Genomic DNA, 23,101 nt, shown 5'->3' on the forward strand with positions numbered 1-23,101 from the left:
GTGAGGACAGTTATCCTGAAACACATTTTTTGTGCTGTCATGCACCCACATGTCTGTGCTGTGAACAGACCTCAGATCTGTTGTCCTCAAAAATGGTGGGTGGTTTGGTGCTAGAATTCCAGACTGGTTTGTGTTGGAAGGGACCCTAAAGATCATCTCATTCCACCCTCTCACCTCCCACTATCGCAGGTTGCTCCTGGGAAATGTCCAAGCCCCGTCCAACCTGGCCCTGGACATTTCCAGGGATGGGGCAGCTACAGCCACTCACTCCATCTTTCCATCCCACCTTCATCTTCCCCCCTTCCTCCCTCCATCCTTCCCTCAGTCCACCTTTCCTTCCTTTTCTCCCTCCCTCCATGACAGCATCGCCCCCACAAGCAAACCCTTCTCCCAGACAATCCTTTATCCTCTGAGACATTTTATTACCAGTTCTGCTTTAGATTAAACAGGCCTTCGGTATATAAAAATAATGTATACAAATGAGCAGTTAATGGTTTACATTTCTGGCTTAAAGGCATTTATAAGTTACACATTCATTTCCCATCCCTCCCCGGACACGGAGCCGGCGCTGAAGCGACTTAAATACAGCAGGAAGCAGCGGCTGCTCTGGCTAAAGCTGGGTCGAGAGAGAAAGGACGGGAAGAGGAACAGGACGAGGGAGGAGCGTCCTCGCATCGGGACGAGCTGGGGCCGTGTGATGAAGAGAGGTTTAATTGCGGCACTGGGGGTCGGGGTTACTCGGCAGCAGCGGGGCAGGGGAGGCAGCGGCAGCCGGTCCAGGGCGGTAGCGAGCGGCTCCGCGGCTCTGGGGCCTCTCCTGCCTGGCGCAGCAGGGACCCGCAGCCTTTGGGATCGCGGCTGCCGCGGGGCTGGGGGCTGCCGGCATCTCCTGCGTGTCCCACCCGACAAAACGGGGAGCCCCGCAGGGCTGACAGTCCCGGTTTATCCCAGAGGCTCCAGCCCCGGCAGTGCAGGTGGATGCTGGGGATGCAGGAGGGCGGAGGTGCCACCACCTCGCAGAAACTTGTCCCTGCTGCTGATTGCCGCAGCTACGGAGCCTCCTCTGCGGCGAGGAACAGCCCAGCGCTGCTCGCCACCGCCTTGGGGACACCCTGCGTGGGGGTGTTCCAATCCCTGCTGCCGCAGCACAGAGAAATTTGAAGGAAGACTTACAAAATCATGTAAAATAGCACCGCTGCCAGCCCCTGGCTCCGGGAGGTGCCCGGGGTGGGAGCTCTGCAGCAGCTCCTCGCTGGCTCTGCAGCGCAGGAGAACGCGGGTCTCGGGGGCTCTGCGGGGCCGGGGGAGATGTGCGGGGAGCGCTGTGTCCCTGGCTGACACCCCCTCCCCTCCCGCAGCGGCAATCAAAGGCACCAGCGAGCTGAGGAGTGGGACACATCAGGGCCCGCGGCCGGCGTGCGAGGAAACAGCGCCGGGGTAGGGATGGGACTGCCCCTCTTTACCTCCCAGGAAAAGCTGGGGCCCTTTCTGTGCTCTCCCCTCCCTGTCCGTAGCCAGGAGGGCCCCCAGCCCTGCCAGCCCGGGGAGAGGAGCTCGGGGACATGGCCAAGCAAGCGCCGGGGGTGCCTGTGCCAGGCCCCAGGCAAGGCGGAGCTGGCACATTAAGCGGCTGGAGCAGCTCGGAGCGGGCACTGTCCCTCCACCCCGCCGAGCCCCGGGCTGAGGGACTGACACCCTGCGGTCCCATCTGCGTCGGGAGGATGGTCCTGCCCCGGTCCTGGAGCTGCAGGGACGGCGCCGGTCACAGCGCGATGTCCGGCGTCGCCTGCAGGCTCTGCCCCGCCGCCCGCTTCTTGGCGCTGCCGCGGGCCTTGTCCCCCCGCCGGTACGGGTTGTTCCGCAGATCTGCGCCGGGGGAAGCGCAGGGGCCGGATGAGCTTCACTGCCCACCCGGGATGGCCGCGATCCCGCCACCCGTCACATTCACATGGAATGGTTTGGGTGGGAGGGACCTTAAACCCACCCAGTGCCACCCCTGCCATGGCCGGGACACCTCCCACTGTCCCAGGCTGCTCCAAACCCCAATGTCCAACCTGGCCTGGGACACTTCCAGGGATCCAGGGGCAGCCACAGCTGCTCTGGGCACCCTGCGCCAGGGCCTCCCCAGCCTCACAGGAATGATTTTTTTTCCGAACCTTCAACCTAAAACTCCCCTTTGTTCGTTGAAAACCCTTGCCCTTGCCCTGTCTCTCCGCCCGGGAGTCACTTCCCAGGGTATGAGGGCACTCGGGAGGAGCCAAGGGCCGCACACAACGACGGGAGGAGCAGCAGCTTCCAACCCTCAGCCCGTGGGACCCCAGCCGTGGACTCTCGGAGCCCAGCACCGCATCGGGGGCTGATCCCGGGTGCCCCCGGGGTTGGGATTCAGCGTGGGGCAGAGCCGGCCACACACCTGGCGAAATCCCGGCGGGGAGGGGGGAAGCCCGGCAGCCCCCGCCCACCTACGCCGGCCCCGCTGCTCCACGTTACCTACAGAGGGCTCTCCTCGTTGAAGCTCACGTCGCAGAAGAGCCGGGACGAGCGTTTGCCCGTCCGGGCCGTGAAAGGGACAGTTTTGAGAGCTGAGCAGAGCGATCCAGAGACAGCGAGGAGGAGCAGCAGGAAGAGAGAGGAGGAAGAAGCAGAAGAGGAGGAAGAGATATGAGACGGGGGAGGGAGCACTCGGCAGCTCTGTCATGTGGGATGTGAAGGTGCTTGCAGGTAGGTTTGGTCCCTGTGTTGGGGCTTGGTGACCCTCCAGCTCCTGTGACAGCCCCTGCAGGCCCCAGCACTGGGTCTGTGATGTGGGGACACCTGGATGCTCACCTGAAACCATCTCTCACCTGAAATTATATCCTCAATGGCCCCATCTTTGCCTTCGTAGATGAGCGGCTCCTTCACCATCTGCTTCTTCTTCAGCTCAGCAATCATGTCCATCTGCTGCCTCCTGGCCTTCTGGACAGGCAGCTGGGGAGGGGACAGGGCGCTTGAGCGGCATGATCACAGCCCGGAGGAGATGGGGTACCCTCACCTTCACCTCCCACCCAGCTCTCCCTCCCCAGGACCTGTTTAGTCCTTCCCCACCCCTCAGCCCACCCAGGTGGGGCTGGGAGCCCACCAGGACACAGATATGGGGGCACCTTCACCTCGGGCTGCTGCTCGCTGCCAGGGGAGCTGGATTCTGCCTCTTTGGCTGCGGCCTCTTGTTTCTTCCACAGCTCGATGTCCTGCTCTGCTTTCTTGGGAGAGGGGCAGGAAGAGTGTGCTGAGCCAGGGGAGTACAGGACTGCAGCCTCCTTCCTTCCTCCCCTCACAGCCCCCAGCTCACCCCAACCCAGCTCCAAAATCTCCGACCATCCCAAAGGCATTCCTGAGCCCCAGCCTTGCCTGTGACTTCTGCTGATTGCTCCAAAGTGGGGTCAGGTGCCCCAAATCTCCTCCTAGCCCTCAGAAACAGAGAACCCCATGCCCCCTCCTACCTTGTAGGCTCTGATGAAGCGCATGAACATGGGGAAGAAGGTGGTGGGGGGACAGGTCTTGGGGTTCTCCCCGAAATACTCCACAGCTGACTCATACGCTTCCTGTGGGCAGAGACACCTGATCTGGGGGCTGGGGCTGGGCAGCGGTGCCCATCACCCAGCACCTCCTTCCAGCCTCTCCCACCTCCCCATCCTGCCCCATATCCCTCCTGCCTGTCCCACTGGAGCCACATTCCACGCAGGAGCCTCTCCCACGGGGCAGAGGTGTGAGCAGAGGGCACCCTAGGGTGTCCCCATGCAGGGGACTGTCCCCACGACCCCAGCCCAGCCCAGCACCCACCTTGGCAGTTTTGCTGTCAGCCTGGAGCTTCTCCATCACCTCCGAGTTGACCTTGAGGAAGTCCTTGAGCACGGGGCTGTCGTCCTGTCTCATGAACTCCCTGCGGGTCAGCTCCATGCCCTGCTGCAGGCTCCGCACGTCCTGCAGGACACCCTCCAGGGACACTGCGGGAGGGGGGCACTGCGGGGTCAGGGCAGGCTCCCAGTGCCAGGGGCTGCCCCAGCCCCCAGCCCCGGGCCCGTGGGCACTACCTGTGCCTGCCTTGTCGAGGAAGTGCAGCTCGGTGTGGAAGCCGGTGAGCTCCGGGTACTTCTCCATGATCACCCGCACCAGGTAATGCAGCAGCGTCTGCTTGCGGTCTGTGGACTTCATCTCCAGGAGCTGGGGCGGGGCAGAGTCAGCCCCGACCCGCAGCCACCACCCCCTCACCCTGCTCAGGGCTGCTTCTGGTGGCCCTTTATCCATGTGGCTGGATCTGCATCCCTCCATCCCTCCACTCCTGCAGCTGGATCTGTGGATCTCCATCCCTCAGCCAGGTCTGCATCCCTCCATCCCCATGGCTGATTCCCATCTTTCTCCACCCCCATTGCTGGGTCTGCATCACTCTGTCCCTGCAGCTGGTTCTTCATCCCTGCATTCCCACGGGTGACCTTCTCCCTCTATCCCTGCAGTTGGTTCCCATCTCCCTCCATCCCATCTTCCTTCATTAAGGTCTTTGAATCCTTTAACCTCTCCATTTCAGGTCTCCATCCTTCTGACCCCATTCCTGTGTGTCTCCACCCCTTCGCCTCTCCACCCCAATAGACAGCTCTTCATCCCTCTGTCCCCTCAGCTAAACCTCCTGTCCCTCCATCCCTCCTGCTGGTCCTTGCATCCCTCTATGCCCACAGCAGGGTCCTGCGTCCTTCCACCTCTGCAGCTGCTCCTTGTGCCCCTCTGTCCCCAGGGCTGGTCCCTGGCAGTGGCAGTGCCCCCACCAGCCCCACACCAGGCACCCCACACCCACCCTACCGCATCAAGGCTCTGCAGCCGGAAGCCGTAGGCAGCCCCACGCTTGCTGCTGTTCATGTAGTTCCCGAAGGCCAGGACGATCTGCAGGGACACCACGGCTTGGGGACACCACGGCTTGGGGACACAGGGCCGGGAGGGCGCAGTGCCTACAGACACCCTGCCAGCGCTCTGTGCGCTCCCATCGGGGCCGGCTCCCCCCAAAGCCCTCACCTCGAGAATGTGGCGCAGTTTGCTGGAGGACTTGAGGGACATGGAGGCGGCGATGATGGCGTTGAGTTGCTGTGTGAGGGAGAGAGGGAAGGGTGTGAGAGCCGCCGCAGGAGCCGCCCCCGCGCAGCCCGCGCCCGCCCGTCCCCGGCGCGCACCGGCATCAGCAGCTGGGCCGTGTCGCCGAAGCTGCCCAGGAAGATCATGACGTTCATGCGCTCGGCCAGGCGCGGGATCTTGCTGAAGCGGATCATGAACTGGTCCTCGTCCGAGAGCTCCTCTGGTGGCTGCTGGTCCCGCTCGAACTTCCCGATCAGGGTCCGCTCGTACTCGGTGGGCAGGAAGCGCAGCAGCAGCTCCAGGAAGTCGAGGCTCAGGGCTTGCTGGTCGTACCTGCGGGGAGGGGACACCCCTGGCACTGTCAGGCCCTGCTGCAGGTCCCAAAGCTCCCCTGTCACCCCCGGCTTGTTCCATCATCCCTCCATCCCCACAGCTGGTTCTTCATCCCTGAGAGACCCTGCTTCTCTCTATCTCTCCATATGGATTCCTCCATCTCTCTGAATTTGGTCCCCACATCCCTTCTTTTCATCTCTGCTTTCTGCATCCCTCCATCCCCACAACCGCTCTCTGCATCCGTCTGTCTCTCTGTGTCTGGCCCCCACAGCCCTTTGTCTCATGTCTCGTCCCTGCATCTCCCCATCCCCACAGCTGGTGCCTGCATCCTTCCCCCTCCCCACCTCTAATCCCTCAGTCTCTCCATCTCTCTGGATCTCGTCCCTGCACCCACGCACCAATCCCTGCATCCCACCACACCCTCTGCCACCGCACCCCCGCGGTCCTGCTGGGCTGTGCCCGCCCTTGCCGCACCCCAGGAGGGAGCACTCACGTCTCGATGGCCGTGCAGATGTCCTGGACGCTGCGGCCGCCCTTGCGCAGGGTGATGGCCAAATTCTTGGCCCGGTTGGACTCCATGAGGGTCACCTTGCTGGGGGCCTTCTGCGTGGCCTTGGCCTTGAGGGCGCTGATGTCCAGGGCGGGGCCCTGCGCCTTGGTCTTGAAATGCTCCTCAAAGTCACTCATGTCCAGCTCCTGTGGGGACACAGGGCTGTGGGCACGGCGGGGAGGCGGCAGTGGGACATCTGGGGTGAGGATGGGGCCAGAGGACCACGATAAGGGTGAGGAGTGAGGATCAAGACGAAGCAAGGGGATGAGGATGGAACAAGGGGACAAGTACGGGGACAGGGAGGGGTAAGGAGAGGGTGAGGGGACCAGAGGATGGAGATAAGGAAGAAGAAAAGGACAGGATGTGAGGAGGTGGATGGAGCAAAGGGACAAGGACAGGGTGAGAGGAGAAGCACGCCTGATCCCATGTCCCTCTCCATGGTGGACATGGTGCTAAGGAGTTTTCCTGACCTCCAGCTCCTCCTGCAGCCCTCTGACACCGTGGGTGGGTGCAGGGTGGGCACGAGGCCACCTCAGCACGGCCCGGGGCACTGAGCCCCCGAGGCACCCCGTGCCCAGCCCCTTGTCCCATCACTCACCTGCAGCACCTTCTCGTCGTTGAGCTCGGTGAAGACGGTGCCGTCGATCTGGCTCGGCTTCAGGGCCACCCAGTTGAAGACGGGCATGCGGAACTTGGTCTGGATCGGCTTCTTCACCTTCACTGCAGGGTCACGGGGAGGGGGGCACGTCACAGGGTGGGGAGGGGGGTCCCAAACCCACCCCAGGGTGCCCCCAGACCCCTCCCAGGGAACATCTCCACCATCCCCGGGCCACACTCACCTGAACCGTTGGCAGTGGGGGGGGCACCCGGCCCGGCTGGGGGCTCCCCACCGAGGGGTGGGGGGGGGTGGGGGAGGGGGCACGGGGCCCTCCAGCCCCCCCGGGAGCGGGGGGGGGGGGCGGCGGCACCGGGGCACCCGGGAGAGGGGGAGCTGCTGGGGGGGCGGTGCCTGCGGGCAGGGGGGGTGCAGGGGGTGGCGGGGGGACGGGCTCAGCCCCCGGCAGAGGTGGGGGGGGCGGAGGGGGTGGAGGCGGGGGGGCAGCAGGTGCCGGTGGGGGAGGTGGGGCTGGAGCCAGAGCCGGAGCATCTGCAAGGGAAAGAAGAGGTGGGTGAGACGGTGACACAGCAGGGCACGGTGCCACTGCCACGCTCCCTCTGCCACCGCATTACCCCGAGTCCCCGGGCACATCCCCACACCCCCGCCTCGGCGTCTGTGCCCAGAGACTCGCTGCCACCCCTCCTCGGTGCCGCGTGTCCCCGCCGGGAAGGGCACATCCCCTCGCACCCACGGTACCTGTGCAGGTGGCGGTGGTGTCGGTGGTGGCAGTGGCCTCTCCAGAAACCACGGGGGCTGCGGGGGTTTCTATGACAACGGGGACAATTTCGATGGCGACGTCTCCGTCGGGCCCACGCAGGATCTGCACCAGCCCCTTCTCCTCGAGCTCCGCCAGCCGCCGCTCCAGCGCCAGCCGGTAGCACTCCTGGGGCTGCGGGGACGGCGGGCTGGGTGGCCGCGGGGGGCTCAGCTGCTCCTGGAGAGGTGACAACCCCCGGCAGGTCACCGGTGTCCCGCTGCACCCCTCGGAGCCCGGTCCCTGAGCCCCAGCCTTCCCTCAGCACCGCGGCGCCCCCGGCTCACCCGCAGCGCCTCCAGCTCCCGCCGCGCCTGGCTCAGCTGCTTCTCCAGCTCCGCTATCTTGGCCATGGAGTCGTTCTCCGCATCCTGCAGCTTCTCCGTCAACTGGGGGACGAGGCGCCGCCGCTCAGCCCCGTCCTCATCCCTCCCTCGGGGCTTGCGTCAGCGGCTCTGCCCACGCGCCCACGGCCCACCTGGCTGACGTGCTCCTGCAGCTCCTCCATGTGCTCCACCACCGCCGCCTTGGTCTCCGAGTCCTCCAGCATGGCCCCCACGTCAAAGACGTTGTCCAGGTAAGCCTGGATCTGCACCTGCAGCTTGTCGCTCTCGGTGAGGCGCAGAGTCTGCTGAGGGACGGCCGGTGTCACCGGCAGTGCTGGCGGCACCCCCGGCACCCCCACCCTCGGGACCACCCACCTCCAGGTACTGGTCCAGCCCCAGGTGGGTGAACTCATACTGCAGGAACACACGGAAGTTCATGTTCTCCACCGAGTGCACCACGATGTTGATGAACTGCATGCAGGCCACCTGTGGGGACACGGCTCAGTGCGGCCACGGCACGGCACAGGGGCACGGTGGCCCTTGGGGATGTTGCCCCAGGAGCTGCATGAGGGCTTGGTGGCCCTCGGGGACATGGTGCCCCTGGGGAGTGCATGGTGGTTTACAGCATCATGGGGACATGGTGGCCTGGGGACAGTACAGTGCCCTTGGGGACATGGTGGCCTGGGGACAGTTCAGTGACTTAGAAGCCCTTGGGGACACGATGCCATGGGCACAGTGTAGTGGCTAAGAAGCCCTTGGGGACAGCAGAACAGGCTGGCAGCCCTTGGGACATGGCACCCCCAGGACAGCACGGTGGCTCAGCAGCCCCTGAGGACATGGTGGTCTGGGGAGAATTTTGGTGGCTCAGCATCCCTCAGGACATGATGCCACAGGGACAGTGTGGTGGCTTAGGAGCTCTTGAGGCATTCTGGCCTGGGGACAGTGCAGCAGCCTTGGTGACATGACACCCTGGGGACAGCAGAGCTGGGCCTCAGCAGCCACTCACCATGAAGTCAATGTTAGTGTCCTCATTTCGGAAATACTCCATCAGCTTCTCAAAGCGGTTCTTCTCCCCGCAGACCTGGGGGGGAGCAGAGGGCTGAAGGCCAGGGAGGACATGGCCAGGGGACCCCCAGGAGGGTGGCAGGACAGGACTGGTGTCACCATCCCAACCCTGACCGGTGCTGCCTGGCAGCCAGCCCAGCTGGGACATGGCCCTGGGGACACATGGTGGCATGGGGACATCAGGCCCAGTGAGTGGAACATCCCTAAGCGAGCCAGAGATTTGAGGGTGGTGCAGGGCTCTGCCACACACAGGGAAACCAAGTGACACACCCAGCTGGAGCACAGATCTTCACGTGGGGACTGGGTGTCCCTGTTGGGGACTGGGTGTCCCTGTTGGGGGCTCACCTCCTTGAAGTTGTCGAAGGCAGCCAGGATGATGTCGTGGCCACCCCGGACCAGGCAGACAGCGGCCAGCAGCTCCAGCACCAAAGCCTTGGTCCTGCAGAGACGCGGTGTGAGGGGGCTGAGGCCGTGGGGCAGGCGAGGGAACAGGGGCAGGGGGCTGGGGGACGAGGGACAACAAGGGGCCGGGCAGCTCCTACCTGGCGTTCTTGTTGTTGAGGCTCAGGGTGATCTCGTTGACACAGGCTGGGTGGTTCATCACCAGGCTGAAGCCAGACTTGGGGGTGGAAAGGAGCATTAATGGGGTCGTGTGTCCCCCTGGAGACACTCCAGCACCGTGGGACACCCCCATCCCACGTCCCCAGCAGGCAGGAGGTTGAGTGAGGACATCTCAAAACCAGGGCACCCAGACCCGGTCCCAGCCCGGAGCTGCCACCGCAGGCGCGGGGGATCCCGGGGCGTCCCCAGGCGGATCCCCGCGGATGCCGCCCACTCGCACCTGGTAGTTCATGATGGCGCGGAGGCACATGATGCACACATGGACATCGTCCTTCTGGCTGACGAACCGCGAGTTGCGCAGCGTCTTCCTGCTGTGCGAGGGGTTCAGCCTGGGCGGGGAGAGCGCGGCTGAGCGGGGCCCGGGGAAGCCGCGGGCGCAGCGCAAAGCGGGGAGGGGACAGCGCAAGGGGGTGGCAGCGGGGGCGGGGGGACACCGGGGCGGCTGCACCCCACGGGAGAAACCCTCGTGCCCGTCGAGAAGCCCTGGGAGCGGGTGGGGGTGATGTGGGGCGGGATGGGTTTGGGGGCCCTCTCGTGCACAGGGGTGGTCTCGGAGGCTCACCGGGGCGGGCAGGAGCTGCCGGGTGACCTGGGGGCACTGTCCCCATCGCTGCCCGGGGCACCGCAGGGGACGCTGGGGTGGACGTGGCGGAGGAGGGTGTGGATGTGCTGGTTCGAGAGGCAGCAGCTGGAGGCGCGTTAGAGCCTGCAGGACAGGAGGGAGAAACGGGGCTCCCGCGCCGCCCCGGGGACACCCGGGCTCTGGGACAAGGGATGGGACCCCCTGCGGGTGCCACGTCCCTCCTGACCTGTCCCTGGGGCTAGGAGGGACACCCCGGCTCCTCCAGAGCTGCTGGCAGGCGGCGAGGGATCCCCGCGGTTCCCGGGGTGCCACGTTACAGCTCCTGGGGTGACCGCGGTGGGGTGTCCCTGGGACCTCCCCGCCCACCGGGGATGCCCCGCAGGCCCTGTCCCCAATACCGGTGACCAGCAGCGGGGTCCCGTGGGGTGTCCCCGTCCCGCCGGAGCCCTGTCACCTACCGTCAGCGCGTCCCCGGCAGCGTGCAAGAGAAGAGCGGGGTTAGACGGGGCTGCGGGCGAGCGGCACCAAGCGAGAGCCACCGGCCACCAGGACCGGCTTGGGGGGACGCAGGCCCGTCCCTCCGCCCCGGGTTTAAACCGAGGGGCTGCCATTTGCTCCCCCAAAATCTCCCACACCCCCAATTTTTGCGTATTCCTGGGGTTTCACCAGAGCACCCCGGGACGGTCGCAGTGCGGGGGTGGGAACACGGATCCAGCCCAGCCCCAGGCGGGGCTTAGCCCCGGGGGGCACACAGGGGGATGCGGCTTTGTCCCCACCCTCAAACCAGCAATGGACTCTCATTTTTAGGACCGGGCCTGCGTCTCCCTGCCAAGCCCCTCTCCAAGCGCGGTGCGGCCGGGGGTGCAGCGAGGCGAGAGCGGGGGACACGGCACAGGGACAGGGGGACAGTTGGGGACGGGACCACACGTTACCTTACAGTGAGGGGCCGCATTTTGGAGGTTCCCTGGGTGGGCGACGAGGAGGTGCTTTTGTTCAGGTCCTCCAGCGACCGCTCCTTGCCCTTGTCAGAGCCGGGGCTGTTCTCTGTGCTCTCCATGTCATACCTGGTGGCCCGTGGGGACATGGGGACGGGTGACACACGGCACCCCAACACGGGCAGATGCCCCTCAGGAATGCTGGGGATGTTTTGCTCAGCCCCAGCCGTGGAGCATCGCCCTGATGACAAGGGAGGCGCCCCCAGGGACCCCCCCAGCCCCGCTGAGCCCCAGGGGAGGCTGATCCCAGCCTTGGGGACAGGGCACCCGGTGGGGACGTACGCGACGGAGCACTGGGCAAAGGCGAGGTACTCCAGCAGCACGTCCAGCCCCTTGTTCTCCTCGTTGAGGAACTCCTGGACCCAGCTGGAGGGTGCAGAGGGTTAGTGGGCTCTGCCAACCCCCACATCCTCTCTCCCCCTGCCCCCACACACTCAGCAGATCCACCCCCTGGTCAGAGGTCCCCAGCAATGGTGGAACACACTGTGGACATGAGGTGGCACCATGAGCTGGCATTTCTCTGAGGCCAGGTGAGTGCCATGGTGACCCTGACATATGGGGGACACAGCCCAAGGGCTCTCCTGTCACTGCTGCCACCAGTGCCACGACAGAACAGCCTGGCCACCACCACCACACAAGGGATCAGGACAGCCAGGGTGGGGGCAGGGTCCCTTCTGTCACCCAGAGGGTACTAGAGACCCAAAATGGGGTTCAGACCCCACAGCACCCCCAGCTGCCTCAGCACCCTCAGCTTCACATCACAGCCCTCCTAAGGGGGCAGGACGAAGCTGCAGCCTCCACATCCTGCTGTCACCCTCCAGACAGAGGCAGCAGCATCCATCCCCACCCCAGAGACTGTGGCAGCAGCTGGGTGACGATGCCACCCCCACCCTTACCCGATGTAGTTGGTCCTCAGGGAAATCTCCAGCTCCCGGAGCACCTGTGTGGACTCCTGCGCTCGCCTCTTGAACTGTGGGGTGGGGACAGCCATTGGCACCGTCCCTGTGCCCAGCCTGGGATGGGGACCAGGGGACCAGGGTGCAACGGGGACCCCTCACCTTCCTGCTGACACCCCCCGTGTCCAAGTAGCTCTTCAGCTTCTGGATGTAGGCGGACGGAGGGTTCTTCACCTGGAACCGCTCCTACGAGCCCCAGACAGAGGCTGAAACTGGGCCACCTGCTGTGGCACGGGGACATGCCACTGTCCCCACAGCAGCCACAGTGTCCCTGTCCCCACCCCAACTGCATCAATGCTTAATGAGGTTAATAAGGTGCTGTGTCAGTAACAAGATGGATGTCAGTGCTTGGTACAGGCAGATTGATGCCCAGACCGTGCCACGAGTGGCACCTGGGGACAGGGACTGCACTGGGGACAGTGTGAGCTTGGACCTCACCTGGTCACAGATCAGCTCCCACTTCTTCTCGTTGTCGTACTGGTTAAGCAGCTTCATCTTGTCTGGGGGCAGGTTCATGGAATTCTGTGGGTGAAGGGTGTCAGCACTGGGGGTCACCCCGAGAACAGCCCCTGCTCACCCAGCACTGGGTGTCCTGCTCAGTAGTGGGAGACGGGGATACCAGTGGGACGTGGGGATACCCGTGGGAGGATGGGGATGTTGGTGGAAGGATGGGGGCACTGGTGGGATGATGGGGACAACAGTGGGAGGTTGGGAACACCACTATTCCCAGGATCTGAGCATCCCAATGACCCATCGGTAATGTCCCCACCCGAGGGCCCCCAAGGGGAGGGCAGGGGGTGTTGGTGGGGGACAGGAGGAAGAACTGGACTCATCCATCCATGTCACGGGTGCACCATGTGCCCAGGCTCAGCCAGCCCAGTCCTGGCAGGGCCACACAGGATGAGGGACAGGGACACAGCTGAGGGGCCCAGGAGCCCGGGCCATGCTTGAGGGGTCACCACCAAGGCCCCCCCACCACAGGTGCGTGACAACCCGTCTGGGGAAATCAGTGTTTATTGAGAGACAATGATGTCAGGGCTGGCATGTCCCCACATCCCTCCGTGCCACCGTTGCACAACCCCAGCCCCCGCGGCCACCGCAGGACGTGACGTGGTTTCCGCTCTCGGCACCCGGCGCTGCCACGAGCGGGACACAGCTCCTGCCTCTGGGCCGCTCTGCTGAGGGACACCGTGGGGGGACCTTCATGGGACACCCACTGTGGCCCGGGCCAGGCTGCAGCTCAGCTCAGCCCAGCTCAGCTCAGCTCAGCTCAGCTCAGCCCAGCTCAGCTCAGCCCAGCCCAGCTCACAGGTGATTTATTTTGCTAAAAGACCCAAATTTTGGCTGGCACAATGGCACGTGGAGCAACGCACAGCCCCAAGCCACCCCTAAATCCCAGTCTTGGGGTTCCCTGATCTGGAGGATGGGGACATGGGGTGCATGCTGTGCTGGAACAACCACATCCTTGGAGGAAGGCATCTCCCAGGGCTTTGGTTGCCCACAGAAGAGCAGGTCCAAGGGGAGAGGGGCCACTGTGGTCGGCAGGAACAGAAACCTCGCCACCACCTCCAGGGAGGACCTGCCAAGCTGCTTTCACAAGAAGCCAAAACCAGGAGCTGGGTGGGGAGGAGCTGGGTTTGGCTGGGCCGGCTGGCAAGGAGAGCTGGGCAGGGGGTCCAGTCAGGCTGCAGGGTCAGAAATGGCCTCATTGAGAAGCCACTGGAGCTGCCGGGTACCCAGCTGGTGGGATGGGCAAGGTGACAGCAGCACCTGGCCGTCCCCATTGCTGGTCCCCAAGCTGCCATCCTTGGGATGGATGAGGGTCAGACCAAGGGACAGCGCTGTGCCAAGAGGGACCACACACCCAGACACCCCAGCCAGGGCTCTGTCACACCCGTGGCACCCTCGGTGGGACACTGTTGGGTGCCCTTGGCAGAGAGGGGATGGTGGCACCTGCCACACGGGCCGGGTTTCAGCCATCCCATGTGGGACCTGGACAGAGCAGGACCCTGCACTGGTGGTGGGACAGGACCCAGCACGAGGGTGGGGCAGGGGATGGGGCAGGGGACGCTGCGCTGTCCCTGTGGAGGTGGCTCTGCCCCAGCCCCTCCCTTGCGGGCAGGATGTGGCACAGGTCGGGTACAAACTGGGTGGTGGCTGCCTCCCGGGTGGGCTTGTGGTGCCGGGGAGGAAGCGGCTCCGCTGAGGAGCCTCAGCCGGCAGCACAAAGAAACCGGTTCTCATTTCCTGCCAGAGACAGGGGACCGGTGGTGTGGGAGGTGGGGCAGGGCGGGTGATGTGGGGCAGGGCGGGAGGTGTGGGGCAGAGGGGGTGATGTGGGGCAGGGCAGCAGCCAAGGACCCCACAGGTGTCAGAGGAAGGACTTGGTTCTCCTCTTCCTCCTTTGGGGACAAGGATGGAGGAGCCACAGTGACTTGCTGCCAGCAGCCACATCCCACCTGTCATCATCCAGCACCCAGCACCCTCATCCCACCCCTGCCCGGGGCTTTCCAGCAGCCTCACAGCCCACAGCGTCACTGAGGGGGTGCCACCAAATGTCCCCCAAGAATCCTGCTGTGACACAAAGTGCCAGAGAGCTGGCAGTGCCATCCCAGCCATGCCCAGCAGCAGGGTGAGGCTGGCTGGGACCCAGCACCAGCTGTGGGGTGAGGCAGGTTTTGCCCTACACTGAAACCAAGGCCAGGGGAGGTGAAGCAGCACCATCATCATTTTCTGGTACAAAACAACCTTTTCCTATCATGGCTGGTGGGGACGGAGCTATTTCGGGTGTCAGGCACCTCTTTTTTGTTCCACACGTGAGCGGGCAGCGCCGAGCGGAGCCGGGCTGAGCCGAGCTCTGCACCAAACCTGGCACAGAATGTTCCGGCATCCTCCGGGGAAGTGTTTGTGCTGCAAACCCCGCCAGGCTGAGAGTGAACCGGGCTGAACCCTCCCTGGCAGCGCCGTTTCTGGGGCACGGGGGATGTGCATCCACAGAGAGGGAATGGAAAGCCTTGGCAGCACGTGGGACGGGACAACATCCCAGTCCAGACACCAGGCACAAAGTCCTGCCACAGGGAAGGGCACAGGGCAGGGAACTGCCCCAGATGGCGCCTCCGGGGCTCTCTCCAGCTGCAGGAAGGACCAACATCTCCAGGTGCCTGGGTGATTGATGTGCCACTCCTGGGACACTCTGTCCCTCACGGCCACAGAGCACCCCTGAGGTGGTTTGGGACATGCCCAGCCTGCAGTGCCAGCTGTCCCGTGGTGTCCCCTCCAGTGCTGCTGACTGCCACTGGATTTATTCTCCTGCCTCTTCCCAGGGCTCAGTGGAAGGCACAGAGCAGGACCAGGCCCACCCAAGGCTCTCTGACCTCCCTCATGCAGCAAACTGGGCTGCGGGACACTGCCGGCACCAGTCCATCCCATCAGGGACTCCCAACGCCACAGAGTGTCTGGCAGGGATGGCCGGTGGAGGAGCAGGATGTCCCCAGGACGGCCAGGGGGGTGGCAGGAGCGGGCTGGGGGGGCGGCCGCTGCCGCCTGCGGCTCCAGCTCTATTTTAAGAACAAGCAGAAGCTGCTGTAGCTCAAACCGGGGAGAGGAGCCTGAGCCCGCCAGCGTGCCCTCATCGCTGCTGGGTGCCTGCCTGCCCGCCCTGCACTGGGATGTCCCCCTGTTCACCCGGGGCTGGATCCAGCAGCACAGGGGGCTCCTGCACCAGGAGCTCCAGGCCCTGATCCAGCAGCTCGTGGCTCACAGGCAACTTCCCACTCAGGACACACGTCCCCCAAGGGGACACCCTACTGCAGCCCTACTGTCCCCCTTGGGGACACCCAGCCAGCCTTGGCCACCGGGCTGGAGCCGAGCTGGAGATGGATCCAGCAGGAAGCTGAGGACCAGTTTTGTTTCCTGGTTGAGCCACGGCTGACACTGTGGCCAGAGCTTGCTGGTGACCCGTCCTGCTGCTGGGGCCAACAGCACATCTGCAAACATCTGCAAACATCTGCAACGGTGACGTTGGCCTTGCACTCCCCCACGTCCTGGGAGAAGAGGCAGCAAAGCCTCCACCAGGCAAAACTCCCGGATGGAGCAGCCCCTGTCCCAGTCAGCCACTGTTTGGTTTTGACTCCACCACACCTCAACTCACAAATCCATTTATGTGTTCCCAATTGATGCCTCTTGACATGCAATGGGGGGGAAATGCTGATTGCTCCGAGTCGGAGTATCCGAGCGTTCCCATCCCAGCAGCAAAGATGCTCTTCCTCTGCTCCATCCCAAAAATCCACCTCGTCATATCCCAAACCACTTGGCACAGGACAACCCTCCTATCACTCTGCCAAAGCAGCATCTGCCACAGTGCCCCAGCTGGGAAGAAGCCAATTTTTGAGAATAAAGTTTTGGGAAACTAAATTCCCATTTCTTGGCACAGAATGGGTGTATCCATCCCCTTACTGGCAGCAATCTGGATCCCCATGGCTCCTCCCTGGACTTTTCTGCCAAGGCTTTGTGCCACCAGCTCTCCCAGTTCGGGATGTCCAGCCCAAAACTGATTTGCACTGAGCTCTCACGGCATCACTGTAGCCACGGCAACATGTGAGGTCTGGATCCTGTCCCACCAGGAGATTCCCAGCTCATCACCACCTGCTCCATCACTGAGCTCAGGAGGCAGAAAAGTTGGAGCCAGAGTCAGAGAACGTGTTTGTGGTGGGTGAGGGCAGAGGGACCCCCTGTCCCCATCCCCCCGGGGTTCCGCTGGCCCCACAGCCACGAGAATGGGGAAGGGACTGCGAAAGGAGGAAGCGGGATTGGGACAGCCGCTTTCACAAGACACCCGCTTCCCGTCGGGGCACATCCATCCCCCTGGGTGCCCTTTCTCCTGGAAAAGGGCTTTCCCTCGGGATGAAGGCAGGGAAGGTGGTGCTGAGGGCCTGGAGCAGCGCTTTCCCCTTTTCTGACCGTTTTTCGGCTTAGGATTTCCAACCTGCTGGGCCTAGCCCGGCTCGAAGTGCTGCTTCTCGGGGCCTTGCAGCGGAAACACCCCGAGGTCTCTTCCTGCCACCGCTGCCGTGACAGCCGGAGCCATCACAGGCGCCACCACCCCACCCAGCCACCTGCCACCACGGGTGTCCCACGGCAAACCCCCTCCCTGGGAGTCCCGCGGGGGTCCCACCGGGCAGAGCCCCTCACCATCATCCCCCCTGCAACTGCCGTGGCTCCGCCTGCGCCGCTCATCCCCAAATAATCCCAAAGACTCCACCAGATAAGAAAGCTCCCAAGTAATTTGTGCTCGGGGCTGGGATGGGGGACCCCGCCGAGCAGATCCCAGCAGACCCAACCGAGCGGATCCCGGCGTGCCGGCATCGGGGAAAGCTGCGCCCGCGGCTGCTCCCGGCACGGGAGCGACAAAACGTCTCCGTCTCCCGCCAGGGGCTCGGGGGGTTAAAGCAGCAATTCCTTTGTGTCGGAGCGTTTTTGGGGAGGGCATGGACGGGGGCTGGAGCGGGTGGCGCGGTGGCGGGACCCGGCCCTCCTGGCGCGAAGGTCACGGCCGGCCCGCCCCGCTCAAGGACGGAGGGAGCGAGCGGGAGCCGCTCTCCCGCAGTTCCCAGTGTCTCCAGGAGCTGGAGACATCCATCCCATGGGAACATCGCCCGCTGCCCACCGGCGGGAGGCCGGGAGCGGTGCCGGGGGCTTCCCCGGCTCCGGGGAGGAGGAGGAGGAGGAAGAGGAGGTGAGCGAAGCATCGCCATCCGCAGCACCGGCTGCCTGCGGCGCGCTCCGGCCCTGCCGCCGATCCCGCCATGGCGGAGCCTGCCCGGGGTCCGCGACTCGGGGTCACCCCAAGAATTTGGGGCTCGGATGCCCTCAAGGTGAGAGCGATGAGCGGAGGGGAGCGGCTGGGGGTCATCCCGGGGCAGGGCTGAGCGTCCGCAGGGAAACGAGGTGGGAGCGGGGCAGTCATCATTATTAATAAGAATATTAATTAAATAATAAATCCAATAATTAATAGAAATAGTAACAATACGATCATTATAATGACGCTAATGGTGGTAACGCTGCTAATGATGCCGACGCCGGTAGGGATGCTGAGAGACCCCCCTCCGGCGGCTCGGGGTCCCCCCTGTCCCCCCGCCGTTATGTGCAGCCCCCTCCCCGCCGGACCCCGCTGTCCGGCCCGGCCCCTGTCCCCCCCCGCGGCCGCCCGTCCCCGCTCACCAGGACGCGGCCGAAGCGCTCCTCCAGCTCGGCGGCCGCGGGCATGGGCTGCCGGGGGGGCGGCGGAGCGGCGGCGGCCGGGGGCGGCCCGGGCTGCGGGCGGTGGTCGCGGGGCTCCCGCGGGGCCGCGCCCCCCTCCAGCCCCCCGGCCGCGTTGCCCATGGCGGGCGCTGCGGGGCGGCCCCGGCTCCGAGCCGAGCTTCGTCCTCGCCCGTCCCCGCCGCCGCTCGCCGGCGTTTGCAACTTCTGCGGGGCGTTATCGCGCTATAAAGGCTCAGCCCGCCCCCCGGCCCCCGCCCCGGCCGCAGCCAGAGGCGGCCCCGGCACCTGCTCGGCTGCAGCCAGGGAGCGGAGCGGCGCTGCTCCGGCGGGGCTTACTGCAGCTCATCTGGTTTATTTTATCTTAATTTTTTATTTAATTTTTTTTTATTTTTTAATTTCTTTTTTTAAACTTTATTTTAGACTTACTTTTAATATTTAATTTATATATTTATTTTATTTTTATTAATTTTTAAAAATATTGTTCTTAAGTTTTTTATTTTGTTATTTGACCTTTTAAATATTTTTATTCCTGTTCTCTCTCTATTTTATCCTGCTTTATTTATTTCATTTAATTTTATTCTTATTTTAAAATTTACTTTCATTCTATTTCTTTAATCAATTTTTGCTTTAATTTTTATGTTCTGTGTATGTATTATTTCATTACATTTTATTTAACTATTTTATTTCAGTCATTTCATTCTATCATTTATTTTATTCTTAAATTTACATTTATTTATTTATTTAGGCTTTTTGTTTGACTTTCATCTTACAGTAATTTATTACTATTTTATATAATTTATTTTTATTTAATTCCCTAATGTTATTATATTTATTTTATTTCTCTTATTTTATGTACTCTTTGATTTCTTACTATTTATTATTTTATTTTAACTGATTTTCCTTCATTTTTTTACCTTATTCATTTTATTTATTTATTTACTTCTTTACTTTTAAATGTCATCGCTCACTTTTTTTACAGGCAGTGGGAGAAGGGAGGGCACTCGGGAGGTGCTGGGCTCCCTCTCCCACCTCAGCCAGCACAGGAGGGACACTGAGCCTGAGCAAACTCATCACAGCCCATGCAGGCACCTGGGGCAGCGCCTGGGGACTCCCTGGGTGGGGACACACGAGGACACAACCCAACAGTTTGGGAAGCTCCTGCCCTGCCACAGGCCGGGGCTGATGGCAACAGGGGACAGAGCTGGGCTGGCACCCACAGTGTCCCCCAGCTGTCCCAGAGGGGCCACAGAGCACCCTGGGCACGGGGATGGAGATGGGGCACTGGACCCACCCCATGGACACACGGCTCTGCCTGCATGGAACACCCTGGGCACATCCAGGATCCTGCTGTGACCACGGATCCGGTGCCCTGCCAGGGCAGCAGGGCATTGCACAGGTCAGGCCTGCTGAGATTCGGTGAGGTTCAGTGACAGACACATTTGCTGAGATTTGCTGAGATTCGGTGCTATTTGGTGAGATTCGGTGAGATTCACCAAGATTGGGTGAGACTCGGTGAGATTCACTGAGTTTTGGTGAAATTTGCTAAAACCTGAGTTTGGAGGAGAGAGGAGCTGAGGGATGGGGACGGGCCCAGAGGGGATCCAGCAGCCCCAGGCCCCGCCGAGGTCTGAAGCCCCTGCCCAGCCCCAGGCCAGACGCCTCTGTCTGGCTCCCACGGCACCTCCGGCCCGGCAGGACCTGCCAGGTGTCACCCACAGCACCACAGGGACTGGGGGAACACGCTGGGCCTGTTCTGCCAACCTCCCCCACCCTCCTCAAACCCCAAATTCGGGGCAGGGGACACGTGAGGATAGCAGGCACCAATTCCCTTGGAGCCATGCTGTGTCCATCCCATCATCCCTGAGGATTTGGGAGCTGGGAGAGGACTCACGCACAGCTCAGCAGCACCAAAATTGGGGTCACCCATATTTGGGGTTGTTCTGATATTCCAAGGCTCGATTTGGCAGTGGAAAATCTCTTTCGTTAAATATTTCAGCTTCTCATTAAATATTTTACATTTCATTTCGGGATCAGGATTTGAAGGGAAGGCATCGCAGTCCTCAGTGGGCACAGGCACAGCCATCCTGATGCTGTCCCAGAGGTGTGGCCAGGGGAGAACATTGTCCCCTGGACCATCCCACACTGGGGACAGGCTCTGCTGTGGGACAGGGGACTGTGGGGACTCCAAGGTCCGGGACCTCCAGGAGCACCGTGCTGCACGCCAGGATCATGGAATGATGGAACGGTTTGGTTTGGAATGGGCCTTAAGCAGGTGGCTCCGAGCCCTGTCCTCAGACACTTCCAGGGATGGGGCAGCCGCAGCTGCTCCGGGCAGCCGGTTTGGGATGAAACCCAAGAGCTGTCGGAGCACCCAGGCAACACCTTCCTGACCTCGGCTGGAAAAGGGTGCGAGGACCCGGGTGCAGGGGTCGGCCGAGGCTCTGGAGCCGCAGCAGAAGCAGGGCCAGGCCAACAGTACCATCTCCTGGCTGCGGGGAGGGCTGCGAGGGCGGGGAGGGCTGGGGAAGCCGGCTGTGACACGGCCCTGAGCGGGGAGGGACGGGGCTCCGGTGCCCTTCGCAGGGCGAGGGGTTCCGGGAGGGGGTTGGATTCTGCCGATTCCCACAGGCACGGAGCCGAGCTGGAAACAGGGAGCCCAGGCTGGATTTGGGCTGCTGGGACAGGGCAGTCCTTGCACCCGTGACAGCAGGAGGATGAGCTGGGGGAGCATCCTGCCCACCCCTCATCCCAGCCCCAGGGATGTCTCTGGAGATAGGAAACCACCCAGACCACCCGTGGTTGGTGCGGGGACTTCAGTGCTCTTCTCCGGGGTGCTGCACCTTGGCGTGATGGTTCTGGAGCTCCTGTGACCTCAAAGAGCCTCCGGACCCCTCAGAACCGGGGTGGGACCTTTGGAAAGTGAGAACAGCCCGCTGGGTGTGCTCTTCACCTGGGGAGCTTTGCTGGGAGGCGAGTTCATCCCAGCTCAGGTGTTCCTGATGTTCCCTCACCATGCGCAGCTTCTCCCTCCATGGAGCCACCCTCACCACTGGCTTGTCCATGTGGACAAGGAGGGTCCCTTGCCCCGCATCCTTCTCACCACCCCGTCCTCGTAGTCCCGTGCCCTTCTCTCCTTTCACCGCTGTCCTGGTTTTTGGAACATGAGGGTGTTTAATCGACAACTCCAGTTAGCCCAGGGCTGGTCTCTTCCTGTGATAAAAGTCCTTGAAAAACCACTCTAGAAACAGCACATTCAAATGATCATCTTCAGTTTGTGCCCAGGGCTACATTTTTTACATTAAGGGTGAATTCAGACACCTACGTTTGTTTTCTTAATTAATTTCAATTCCCTGGAAAACACAAGAAGGAACGGAATTTTTTTCCCCTGAATTTGCAGGTCCACAAAAAAACCCCAATTTCTTGATGTTAGGGATACCCAGGCAATATTCCCTCATCCAAACAAGCATTCCGAGGTTTGGTTGTGTGGCCCCAGGTTATCTGATCCCCTGGCACTGAAGGATAAAGCTCCAGAAACTCGGGGATATTTGGACAGCTGACCCCACCTGATGTTCCTTAAAGACCTGAAATACCTGAGATAAGTTACCTGAGATAAGGTGGGAACCGCTTCTCAAGATCCCCCAGGGGACATCACTCATCTCTTCTGTCCCCATGGAGGATTCCTGAGGATTTGAGGACATTCTCTGGGGTTGTGTGGCTGAAGTGAAGACCAACCCAAGAGTCTGTCCTGGTGGAAGGACAAGATCTTAATTCCTTTGCCTTTGAGATCCTGAGATTAGAATTCTATTTTCAGCACTGCTGAATTTCTCAGTGGCTGTAATGAGTTCCAGGTATAATTCACTCTCCATTCCTTCCTGAATTGCAGAGTTTAATGTGTTAAACCATGGCAAGCAGCAGAAGGAGAAGGAATCTGTGTTTTCTGTCAGTAAATAAGCTTCTTCTGTTGGTAAATCAGATTTGTACGGAATAAAGATAGGCTAAGAGAGAAAAAGTTCATGCCTGGAGTCCTGGGACTTGGATTTTCAGGGCCACGAGGAGTTTGGAAAACAGAGGAAGATAAACATTGTTCGCAACCAGAAATATTTTGGTAGTGTCACATGGTAAATAGCTCATCAAGGGGATTGATTATACGCAACTTGGTGTTTGCTTATCATCTGCAGCTTGAGCACATTCAGCAGCATTCCCGAGGGATGGGTTTGGAATCTGTGTAACGAGGAAAACATGGAATAGATAGCAGGGAAAAACCAGGCTGTGATGTGTGGGAAAGGGATTCCTCAGCCTCCCTCTGTTACTCTGGGATGGGAAATGCTGTGGGCAGAATATGGGATATTTTTGTTTGTTTATTTGTTTCTAAGGAGTTTCTTCTCCAACTAGGAGCAGGGAATCCGCGGCTCCTGCTGAAAACAGGGGAGGAAGACGAAGCAGGTGAGTTCTGTCAGGATGTCTCCCACAGCTCCTGGACCCTGTGAGGAATCATGGAGTCATTCAGGTTGGAAAAGCCCTCCGAGATCGAGTCCAGCCATTTCCCAGCACTGCCCAGGCCACCACTGACCCATGTCCCCAAGTGTCACATTCACACAGCTTTTAAACCCCACCACTGCCCTGGGCAGCTGTGCCGGGGCTGGACAACCCTTTGGGGGAAGAAATTTTCCCTAATACCCAATCTAAACCTCCTCTGGCACAGCCTGAGGCCTTTCCCCTTGTCCTGTCCCCTGGGAGAAGAGCCTGACCCCCCCGGCAGCTGCCCCCTCCCATCAGGGAGTTGTGGAGCCAGAAAGCTCCCCCTGAGCCTCCTTTTCTCCAGGGGACATTGGGGATTTCCAAAAGGGCTCCCCCTTCTCCAGCAGCAGGTCCATACACAGCTTTCCAAATAAAGTTCCTTTT

The 23,101-nt window shown here is 61.7% G+C and overlaps 1 protein-coding gene across 1 annotated transcript; it reads right to left on the minus strand.

The window, feature by feature from the left end:
- Positions 1-400: 400 nt before the first annotated feature.
- Positions 401-18,378, minus strand: FMNL1 (formin like 1). Its single transcript, XM_066205248.1, is given in 28 exon segments — positions 401-1,866; positions 2,844-2,967; positions 3,147-3,239; positions 3,480-3,581; positions 3,820-3,983; positions 4,071-4,200; positions 4,831-4,911; positions 5,041-5,109; positions 5,196-5,430; positions 5,924-6,126; positions 6,579-6,700; positions 6,820-6,886; positions 6,888-6,938; positions 6,940-7,127; positions 7,335-7,572; positions 7,680-7,781; positions 7,871-8,020; positions 8,094-8,204; positions 8,725-8,799; positions 9,129-9,222; positions 9,326-9,402; positions 9,625-9,733; positions 10,920-11,051; positions 11,265-11,348; positions 11,879-11,952; positions 12,041-12,124; positions 12,377-12,460; positions 18,158-18,378. Coding segments are annotated over 28 exon segments (3,309 nt in total). The 5' UTR covers positions 18,320-18,378; the 3' UTR covers positions 401-1,762.
- Positions 18,379-23,101: the final 4,723 nt, after the last annotated feature.

The sequence above is a fragment of the Chamaea fasciata genome, unplaced genomic scaffold (genome assembly GCF_029207755.1).
Source record: "Chamaea fasciata isolate MVZ Bird 193981 ecotype frontalis unplaced genomic scaffold, bChaFas1.0.hap1 SCAF_27, whole genome shotgun sequence".
Taxonomy (NCBI): Eukaryota; Metazoa; Chordata; class Aves; order Passeriformes; family Sylviidae; genus Chamaea; species Chamaea fasciata.